Source organism: Aedes aegypti, chromosome 3 (genome assembly GCF_002204515.2).
Source record: "Aedes aegypti strain LVP_AGWG chromosome 3, AaegL5.0 Primary Assembly, whole genome shotgun sequence".
NCBI classification, from domain to species: Eukaryota; Metazoa; Arthropoda; class Insecta; order Diptera; family Culicidae; genus Aedes; species Aedes aegypti.
In genome coordinates this window covers 368,585,079-368,595,781 of record NC_035109.1, presented here as the reverse complement: position 1 = coordinate 368,595,781, position 10,703 = coordinate 368,585,079, and the positions used below count along the sequence as shown (strand labels likewise).

At 39.5% G+C, this 10,703-nt stretch overlaps 2 protein-coding genes across 2 annotated transcripts; both read right to left on the bottom strand.

Annotated features, from left to right (window-relative positions):
* Positions 1-5,340: 5,340 nt before the first annotated feature.
* Positions 5,341-7,264, bottom strand: LOC23687786 (probable cytochrome P450 9f2). Its single transcript, XM_021850271.1, has 2 exons — positions 6,900-7,264; positions 5,341-6,838 (listed from the first exon to the last, which is right to left on the bottom strand). The coding sequence occupies exons 1-2, from the start codon at positions 7,109-7,111 to the stop codon at positions 5,443-5,445; spliced, it is 1,608 nt and encodes a 535-aa protein (XP_021705963.1). The 5' UTR covers positions 7,112-7,264; the 3' UTR covers positions 5,341-5,442.
* A 535-nt stretch (positions 7,265-7,799) lies between these two features.
* Positions 7,800-9,920, bottom strand: LOC5564763 (probable cytochrome P450 9f2). The gene is made up of 2 exons (XM_001649048.2): positions 9,582-9,920; positions 7,800-9,518 (listed from the first exon to the last, which is right to left on the bottom strand). Exons 1-2 carry the CDS (start codon positions 9,791-9,793, stop codon positions 8,120-8,122), a joined length of 1,611 nt encoding a protein of 536 aa, XP_001649098.2. The 5' UTR covers positions 9,794-9,920; the 3' UTR covers positions 7,800-8,119.
* Between the last annotated feature and the right edge of the window lie 783 nt (positions 9,921-10,703).

Genomic DNA, 10,703 nt, shown 5'->3' with positions numbered 1-10,703 from the left:
CAACTGGTTTTAAACATATTTCGGTGTTCCTTGGGGGACCGACACTTCCCATATAAAATTTCAATATGATGTTTTAAGAAATTTTCAAGATCTCGTTACGGCTAGAGTGGTACCAAAAATATAAAAGCTCATTGCTCAAAAACAGTTACACCGATTTGTTTAATTTCTTCACAATAGACTTTCATCAAAGTTCAGTTTTGAAAAGCGAATAACCGAATATGAGAAAAAATCTGTAGCCAAAGATAATTTCGAGAATTATGGCTATGCGTCGGTTCCCCAAGGAATTTTGGAATATCTCCGAATATAGATGACCAATGCTCAAAACCGATACAGATTCTGAAAATAAGAGAGTTTTTTGAGAAGTTGTGGAATTTTTTTTCAAAAATATTGAGAAACAAAAAAGTTATCGCGATTTGAATATTTTGAAAATATGAAGCTGCCGGTAGATGGGTTAATATGGGGTTATAGTACTGCAAACAAGTACAAAAATCCCAAACCCATTTTAGCCACATGATGTTAGTTTCTGATCTTTTCATAAGCACTGTGCCATTAAGAAAATAACATAAAAAATATAAGATTTGAAACTTCTCAAATACCATCCAAATTAGCGTATTTTTCAGTACCATGGGGCAAGTATATTACATGCCTTATAACAAGGTTTATCACATGCGAAGCCCTCTTCTAGTTAATTCGAATAACTGAAATTGTGTTGTTTGAAAGGCGGATAAGTCACTTTTGTATCTAGGGGTCATGCACAAATTACGTCACGCTCCAAGGGGGGGGGAGGTGGTTAAGCCATGCGTGACAAGCCTTACAAAATTATCGGAGGACTCGAGAAGCGGACAACCGGTAACTCACTGGTCACTCACTGGTGGCGACTAATCAATAAAATGTTCAACGCAAAAGGTTGTCAGGTTCTCAAGATACAAATCTACAAACAAGCTCTTATAAATTCGAGGTTTGATATCGATGCATCTTCACCTATTAAAAATATTTCCTAATAACTTCTTACATCATTATGACCAATTTAAGTACAATTTTCAAGGTTTTTCGTGGACAATAACTAAAATGACGTTAGAGACAGTTTTGCAATTATGCGTATATCATATGTCATATATGCTTATTACAGCTCTTTTGAGCAAGAACAACTTTACCTTCCAAGCCAAGGTGTTCAAATTGTTTAATCTTGCAGTTTGTCCCGTATCTATGTTCAACGCAATGTGTGTCTGTACAAAAACACATATCCATGAATACTTCACACAAAATAAAAAAAAAATGTTCTGTACCCCCCGACCGATTATTTTGTTTTTGTCGCAAATGAAAGAGCAGAGTCTAATTGTTTTTAGTTCGAAATTTCAGACTTACCTATTTTTTTTGTAATAAAGTTCATCCACAAAGACACCGTGCACTGTGTTTCCCAGTTATTCAGGTATGATTCACTTCATGTTCAAGCAGTTTAGGGCTGATTCACTTCATTTTCATGTATCATTCAAGTATTCAAGTATATGATTGACTCCGTTTTCTAGAGATTCAGAGCTGATTCACTTCATATTTGAGGAGTTCATTACGGAGTCACTTTATCTTTGAGTGATTTAGGTCTGATTCACTTCAAATTTAAGCGTCTCAAGTTTGATTCAATTAATTTTTCAATTATTCGGTCTGATTTACTTCATACATATACAGCCATTCCATGAAAAACCGATCTAATGGGTCTCCGAATTCCGTGCAAATTTGCTATTTTGTTCCTTATCCGAAATAAGGATACACGTATTTTTGGATTTTTTGATTTGGGTGACCATTTCCGAAATAGGGTGACCAGAAAAATCGCGATTTTGCAAAATTTTTATTAAAAAAAAAAATATAACTTTTGAACCGTTTGACCGATTTTTAATCTTTTTGGACGAAATGAAGGCTAAAGATTTTGACTTTTCAGGAAAAATATAAAATTTCACAAAAATTGTGTTTTTTACATGAAAAAACTCAATAGTTTCCGTTTTTCGTGTTTTGAAGGCCTCGGGACCAAAGGGGCTATCGCTGTTTTCATTTTTTCTTGAAAGTTCAGAAAATTTTATGTATACTGTCAAATTTTTAGCGATGTATGTTTTTTAATTTTTGAGATATATTTTTTTGAAAATATAAAATCAGTCATTTTTTATCGGCACACACTGTAGGTCTCAGCGCATAAGATTTGTAATGTTTAAAAAAAAATTATAACTTTTGAACAGCTTAACCGATTTCCAATCTTTTTGTATTGAATGAAAGCTTAAAATTTCAACTATTCAGACAAAATTGAAAAATCTGATAAAAATATGTTTAAATGTGAAAAAATATAAAAATTTCTAGTTTTTTTTTAGAAATTTTCATAAATTTTGATGTAAAAAATTTTTTTTCAGGTTTTCTATTTTTTTCTATTTTTTTCTGAAAAGTTGAGACCTTAAGCTTTAATTCCATAAAAAAAGATTGGAAATCGGTTGAGCTGTTCAAAAGTTATGATTTTTTTTAAACATTACAAATCTAATGCGCTGAGACCTACAGTGTGTGCCGATGAAAAATGACTGATTCTTTATTTAAAAAAAAAATATATCTCAAAAACTAAAAAACATACATTGCTGAAAATTTGACAGTAGACGTAAAATTTTCTGAACTTTTAAGAAAAAATGAGAGCAGCAATAGCTCCTTTGGTCCCGAGGCCTTGAAAACACGAAAAAACGGAAACTATTGAGTTTTTTCATGTAAAAAACACATTTTTTGCGAAATTTTATATTTTTCCCGAAAAGTCAAAATCTTTAACCTTCATTTCGTCCAATAAGATTGAAAATCGGTCAAACGGTTCAAAAGTTATAATTTCTTTTAAAAATAAAAATTTTGCAAAATCGCGATATTTCTGGTCACTCTATTTTGGAAATGGTCACCCTAATCAAAAAATCCAAAAATACGGATATCCTTATTTCGGATAAGGAACAAAATAGCAAATTTGCACGGAATTCGGAGACCCACTAGATCGGTTTTTCATGGAATGGCTGTATATGTATACGGAATTGGGTCCTAAAATTTTTAATAAAATCTTGTTTTTATTTAATAACACGAAAAAGCATGTTACTGTAACTACTTTAGCAATTTTTCCCGCTCAAATAATGGCTATAACATGTTTAAACATTAATTTAAAAATTTTGTCCATAAATGAATCTTGACACTTTTGATCATGTTTGACGTTCGCTTAGTCGACAAAAACACCACAGGGGTTTTAGTTCGACCACTGGGGTTGTTCCTATCTGAAATTTCGTAAGGGACACGGAAAACAAAATACACCCAAAATTTGAGTTTAAGCCAAAGGATGTGACAAAATCTAAAAAAATGTTTTTTGGGCTTAAACCAACGGAAAACATTAGAAAATTGAGTAAACATGTGTTTTTGGCCTAAACTTAAGCGTTTGGTACTAAAATTGGGACAGGGCTTTAGGACCCTATTCAGGACTGATTAATTTAATGTTCATGTGATTCAGGTCTGATTTACCTAATTTTCAAGGAATGAAGTTATGTTCAAATGTCTCAGGTCTGATGCTTTTAAATTTTTAAATGATTAAGGTTGAAATATGTTCATAATCAAGTCTGATTCGCTCCATATTCAAGTGTTTCAGGTCTGTCATATTTTATTTTTAAGTGATTGCAGGCAGATTCACTTCATATACATAAGTGAATCAAGTTTGATTCACTTCATATTCAAATAATTACAGTCTGAATTACTTTATATTCACGTGATCCAAGTCTGAATTACATTATATTCAAGTAATTGAAGTTTCAACTAGGTTGAAACTAAATTTTTCAGTGATTTAGCTCAGGTGATTTCCAATCAGTTTAGTACTGATTAGCTTCATGTTCAAATAATTTAAGACTGATAACTTCATTTTAGAGATTCTGGGTTTGTCTACTCAGATATCAGCAAATCATGTCTGATTCACCTCATAATTAAGTTATTCAAGTCTGACATCATATTCAAAAGTTGCAAGTAAGATTTACTTCATTCCTGATTCGCTTCATTTCCTACTGATTCAGTTCTGATTCACTTCATTTTCTAGGGATTCAGGTATAAATCATTCGATATCCAAGGCTCCATTTTTCTATCTTATTTAGATCAGAATATATGACTCGCCTGGAATCTTTAATTTTGTTCGCTCACTAGCGGCACCTAGCGGATTTGTTTGTTAACTAAAAGATCTGCTTTCTGGATGTCCTTGAGCAACTTTGCCGAAGACTCGATACTGTGATCATGTGGATCACCAGATAGCACATGCTTAAAATGTTGAATCTGACATGCTCACTAGCGTCAGCTAGCGGCAAAATTGCAAACCAAACTGTCTTTCTTCAGAATGTCCTTAACTTTTTGAACAACTTTGCCTAAGACTGGAACTTTCTATTTCGCGTGGATCACAAGATAGAACTTCTTTAAATGTTTATTTTTATATGATCACTAGCGCCACCCAGTGGCCAAATTACGAACTAAACTGTTTGCTTTCCGGATGTCTTTGATCCACTGAATAATTTTGCTGAAGATCACTTCTTGGAAAATTATAAGGAGCTCGGGATATAGCAATGTAAATTTACCTTTTTTAAGTTAAGCTAAACTTTTTGGGGGGTGATGGAACTGGCGTTGTCGAATGATATGCAAGTTCCGTATTGAGTTCAAAGCCGTAGCAAGGGTCGTAATGATAGAGGAAGTGGTAATTTTGTATTCCTTTACAGGTCCACGGTCTTAGCAGGGGTCATGTTAAGGTAAAGAGCCCAGCCTCTTTTATTATGAAATCTACAAAATATGGAACACTATCCCTTTTTGTCCAACGAGTCGTCTAACGACTATCTTGGCCTTTAAACACGTCCGTTTTGATATATCAGACTTTTCGATCCTTCGAACGTTTCGACCTAACCGCTCTTCCGACCTAACGATTTGTTTGGGCCTAATGACCCTTTCGGCTTAACAACCTTCTTGATGTAACGACCCTTTTGGCTTTTAGTCGTCCAAGCTATTCGGCATAGCGTCCCCTTGGTTTTGTTCTTTCCTCAAGATATCCTATCTATAATATTCAGTAATACATGGATGATTTCCCCAGAGATCCATCAGATATCCGCAAAAGATCTAATAAGATAAGACATCCGCCAAAGATACCGTCCTGACTGCACCAAGCATCTAAACAGGAATCCTCCAAAACTCACATCTGAGATCTATCAATAAGGAAGACTTTCAGAGGATACTCAGAACTGTCAGAAGTATTCCCCAAACTCAAAAGTCGGACATGAGGAAGATGGAAGTGACAAAGCACATTACGGAGTGGAAGATGATCGCGAATCCCGGAATCGTAAACGTCCTTTTATTTAGATTATTAACCCTAGTCACGTGTAATGCCATTCAGTTAAAACTTTGACTTCATTTGACTGCATTTTGCACAGTTCATCTCAACTTCAGTTCCATGTGCATTCCATGATCGGGGCCCACGTTGGTAAATCCCTTCCGTAGCTGCACCGGAATCTGGGTCTTGGCACTGCGAGCAATCGTAAACTTCAGCAGAATGTAGTACATGACGGCCTTGACCTCCATCAGCGCAAACCGCGATCCAATACAGTTTCTTGGACCGATACCGAACGGCAAATACGCTCCCAGGTTGATGTTCCGCTTGTTTTCATCGTTGAACCGCTCCGGATCAAACCGCTCTGGATTGGGAAAATATTGTGGATCGTGGTGCAGTCCAGCGGCTGGGAACCAAACGCACGTTCCCTTGTCGATCGTGAATTTCAAACCCTGACCGTCATCGACCGTGTAGTCTTTAGTGCACAGACGATCGGTAGCCGGCGCCAAAGGCCATATTCTCAGACTTTCCGACACTACCATATCCATGTACTTCATCTTCTGCAGTGCGTCGTAGCTCAGCGGCTTTCCCCCCAGTTCCTTGTCCGTTTGCACAATTTCTTCGTACAACTTCTGTTGAACTTCTGGATTGCGAACCAACTCGTACGCAGTAAACATGATACAACTCGAAACAGTGTCGAATCCACCGAGGAAGAATATCAAGCACTGCGCGATCATTTCGGCTTCGGTCATACTCTTCGACATTTCCACTTTGCCCACATCTGACTCCTGAACAGTAGCAAACCCTTCCTGGTCATCCTTTTCCTCCTGATACTTCAGCGTGCCCTTGCGAGCCTGTAGAAGCAGGTCGATCATATCATGCCGAATAATTCCATGGCTTTCACGAGCTCTGATCGTCTCTTGGAAAACTTGTGTGAAGTAATCAGCTTGCTCTCGATCGAGCAAGTCGATCCCGAATTTCGAAGCAAACTTTGGAAAAAGACGCATGATCAACATCCTAGCAATCACCACGGGCCGTCCAAAACCCATCATCTTCTTCCCATGGTACATGAACTCATTTTCCTGCTCTTTGAAACAGTCCACCTTGATCCCGAAGGCACACGACGCAATCACGTTGATACTGATTCGACCGAACAAATCCTTCATTTCGACTTCCACCCTTCCCGTACCCTTCGCCTTGTCCAGGTAGTGCTTCATCATTTCGTCACAGCATTCACCCATCAGCGAGAACATCTGTCGCATCTTGCTTCCAGTGAAGGCCGGACTCAGCGTAGCGCGCATCTCCTTCCATCGCTGACCGGTCATCGAGACCAACGTTTTACGGAACAGCGCCTTCGGATGTTCTACCGTTTCATCGTCCAGTCCGAACGTTGGACGGTGATCAACAAAGTGATCAAAGTCCTTGATAGCAATCTGCTTGATCAGTTCCGGATCGCGGATCACGAAGAACGGCGTGATCGTGTCGAACATGCCGAAGACCCTGCGTAGACGATGGAACGGTGAGTTAATCGAGAAGGTTTGCCGAACACAGCGATACTTACTTCACTCCAGGGTATTTGTTGTATATCGATTGAATGAACTCGATGAAGGTGACCTTTCGCAGCATGAGAGGTCCAGAAGCACCCAGGAATGGCGTAACGGCCATCGATGGGATCGGTTTATCGTGGAAGTAGTCATTGTTGCGCGTTATCCAGCGGTACAGGAAGGCGATGATCGCCACCAGTACTGCCACATGCAGGAGATTCACTTCCATTCCGGTTGAGGTTTGATACGAAACTGGACGGTTATGGTCTTGGGTGCGGTGATAGTAGCAAGTCTAAATTTAATCAGTGGTAAATTGATACGCGCCGCAGTGAAAGAAGGGACTCGAGACAACGACGACGGTACACACGGGTGACCAGCAGACTCCGACTGTTATCTCGCTATGTGTCTATTGAAACTGTCATAGTCGTAATGCATTGAAAATTATAATTTAAGGAACACATTACATTATCTTTTTATCTGAGTGACAAAAATTATCTATGTAAGTTCTTTTTATATCCTGAGAATAGAGTTGTTTGTGCACTAGTTAACAAAATGCATTATTTGTTGCATATGTCTATCAGAAGTAGCTGAAGCGAAAAATCGTGTCAAAATTAAATTGATCAACTTTTATCAATATTTTCAATCTTTTTATTCTGCTTTTTGGCATAACGTCCTCACTGGCACAGAGCCTGCTTGTCAGCTTAGTGTTCTATGACCACTTCCACAAATAATCACTGAGTGGCCATTTTCGCATTCTTATATCGTATAATCCTTTTGACAAATCGTATTTAGAATACTTCAAAGATTCATCTCGAAATTCTGGAAATATTTCCTAAATATCTCAATATCTTGTTTTACTAAACACCCATAACCTTACTAACTCTTAGTAATCATCAAAAGAAATAAAACCAGTTCAGTACTTAATAGCCATTGCTTCAGTTTATTCATTTTCCTTATTTTATTCTTCACGGTTCATATGTAAAAGAATGTAACTTCGCTGTGGATCTTTCACCGTGGGAAAAAAAACTCACAAACTTGACATTGTTTACCAAATCTGACCAACTTGAATATCCGGTAGGCTGCGATAAGTAATCTTCGACTTTTGAAGTCGTTATCGCAGTAGGCGAAATTTTCCATAGCAACCGAATGTTTTCCCGCTGTTATCAATGGATTTCACATGTTTGCAACCCTTCTCCAAAGCGCAGATAAAGTTAAAGCCTCATATTTGTACCACACTCTACCCCTTTGGTCTTGGCTTGAACTCTATATGCATGCCATTTACCGGAATTACATCGAATCCTTTCGGCATCACCGGAGGAACTTCCGTCTTGCTGCATCGCTCGAACGAAAAGCTACCCAACATGTAGTACAGGATGGTTTTCACCTCGGCCAGGGCAAACCTCGATCCGATGCAGTTTCTCGGACCGATACCGAACGGTAGATAAGCTCCCGTATTGATGCTACCCTTCCGTTCGTCACTGAATCGCTCCGGATCGAACTTCTCCGGCTGCGGGTAGTACTTGGGATCATGGTGTAACGCATACGTTGGGAACCATAAGGCCGCTCCCTTCTCGATCGTGTACTTGATTCCGTTTCCTTCGTCCATCACGTAGTTCTTGGTGCAAACGCGATCGGTGGACGCAATTGGCGGCCACTTGCGAAGCACCTCGGATATCACCATGTCCATGTATTTCATCTTCTGCACTGCATCGTACGTCAACGGTTTACCGCCCAGAGCGGTTCGAGTATTCTGGATCTCGTCGTACAGCTTCTCTTGAACTTCTGGATTAACCGCAAGCTCATATGAAGTGTAGAGCAGCGAAGTCGAAACCGTGTCGAACCCTGCTAGAAAGAAGATCAAGCACTGTGCGACCATTTCCACGTCCGTCATCGTCGTAGTGGCCGTTGATTTTCCAACTTCCGATTCTTGGACCGTTGCGAATCCCTCCGGCACCTGCTCATTCTCTTGCTGATGCTTCAAAGTACCTTTCTTAGCCTGGATCAACAGATTTATCATGTCGGGTCGAACGATACCCCGATGTTCCCGCTCCTTGATCGCGTCCATGATCAACGTCTTGAAGTATGTATTTTGCTGTCCGTCGATCACATCCCATCCGAAGAAGGCCATCAACCATGGAATTAACTGATGTCCCATTAGTCTCAAAATAAACGACGGTTTGCCGAAATCCAGCATCTTACTTCCGTTGACGAAGAACTCGTTATCTCTATCCCGAGAAGATTCGACCTGCAGTCCAAACGCGCACGTAGCGATCACATCGTTCGCAAACCTCGAGAAAACATCCTTCATCTCGTATACCTGTGCTCCCTTCTTCTCAGCCTCTTCTTCGTAATACTTCACTGCCCTTTCGATGCACTCCACGATCAGTTCAAACATATACCGCATCTTACTCCCAGTAAAAGCCGGACTCAGCGTTGCTCGCATCGTCTTCCAGCGCGAACCCGTCAGCGAAAACAGCGTCTTTCCAGTCAGCAAATTCGGATGATCGTAGCTCGAGTTTCCAAACACCTGTTCATGATCGACGAAATGATCGAAGTCTTTGACGCCGACCTGCTTGATCAGCTCCGGATCACGGATGACGTACGTCGGCGTCATCAGATCGAACATCCCAAATACCCTGAAATCACCAGTTCGAGAATTAGCTGAACGGTTCCCGTACTCATCCGGATAGAATACTCACTTGACTCCGGAGTACTTGTCGTAAGCTGCCTGCAAGAACGTGTTGAACGGCACTCGCTGCAGCATTAGGTCGCCGATGCTTCCGAGAATCGGTTTCGCTCCCATCGCAGGAATCGGTTTGTCGTGGAAGTAGCCATGCTTTTCCGTCAACAAGTAGTACAGGGCACCGAGAATAGCCACAATGGCTCCGAAGTAGAACAGATTAACCTCCATCGCGAACGAGATTACGGTTCACACTGAATAGAATTTTTCGGCTACGTCCAGGTTAAGGTTGATTATATAGCCTACACAAGCGTTAGGAGTCTTTATCTATCATCGTGACTGTATCTTCTGTATAAGGAAAGTGCTTATCGGCAGCGATGAGCGTGCCGTACATGGGCATTTGGACATGATCTGTAGATTGTTTGAAATATATGCCGGTTAAGTCCTGGATAAGATTAAGGAATTTCATCATTATATGAATTATGTACAACCCTAAGGACCGAAAAGTAATGTTAGTCATACCCTGAAAATATCGCAGTAGAAATAATGCGTGTTCAAACCCTCAGTTAAGTTTCAGAGATCAGTAGAACTCTTGGATTTGGATTGGATTGGATTTGGATTGGATTTGGATTGGATTTGGATTGGATTTGGATTGGATTTGGATTGGATTTGGATTGGATTTGGATTGGATTTGGGTTGGATTTGGATTGGATTTGGATTGGATTTGGATTGGATTTGGATTGGATTTGGATTGGATTTGGATTGGATTTGGATTGGATTTGGATTGGATTTGGATTGGATTTGGATTGGATTTGGATTGGATTTGGATTGGATGATTTGGATTGGATTTGGATTGGATTTGGATTGGATTTGGATTGGATTTGGATTGGATTTGGATTGGATTTGGATTGGATTTGGATTGGATTTGGATTGGATTTGGATTGGATTTGGATTGGATTTGGATTGGATTTGGATTGGATTTGGATTGGATTTGGATTGGATTTGGATTGGATTTGGATTGGATTTGGATTGGATTTGGATTGGATTTGGATTGGATTTGGATTGGATTTGGATTGGATTTGGATTGGATTTGGATTGGATTTGGATTGGATTTGGATTGGATTTGGATTGGATTTGGATT

Bases quoted from the DNA above. Each gene is read 5' to 3' on its own strand.
- LOC23687786 (XM_021850271.1), bottom strand. From the start codon at position 7,111: ATGGAAGTGAATCTCCTGCATGTGGCAGTACTGGTGGCGATCATCGCC. The intron at 6,839-6,899 runs GTAAGTATCGCT...TCGTCTACGCAG, and splicing joins AACAAATACCCTGGAGTGAA to GGTCTTCGGCATGTTCGACA.
- LOC5564763 (XM_001649048.2), bottom strand. From the start codon at position 9,793: ATGGAGGTTAATCTGTTCTACTTCGGAGCCATTGTGGCTATTCTCGGT. The intron at 9,519-9,581 runs GTGAGTATTCTA...TGGTGATTTCAG, and splicing joins GACAAGTACTCCGGAGTCAA to GGTATTTGGGATGTTCGATC.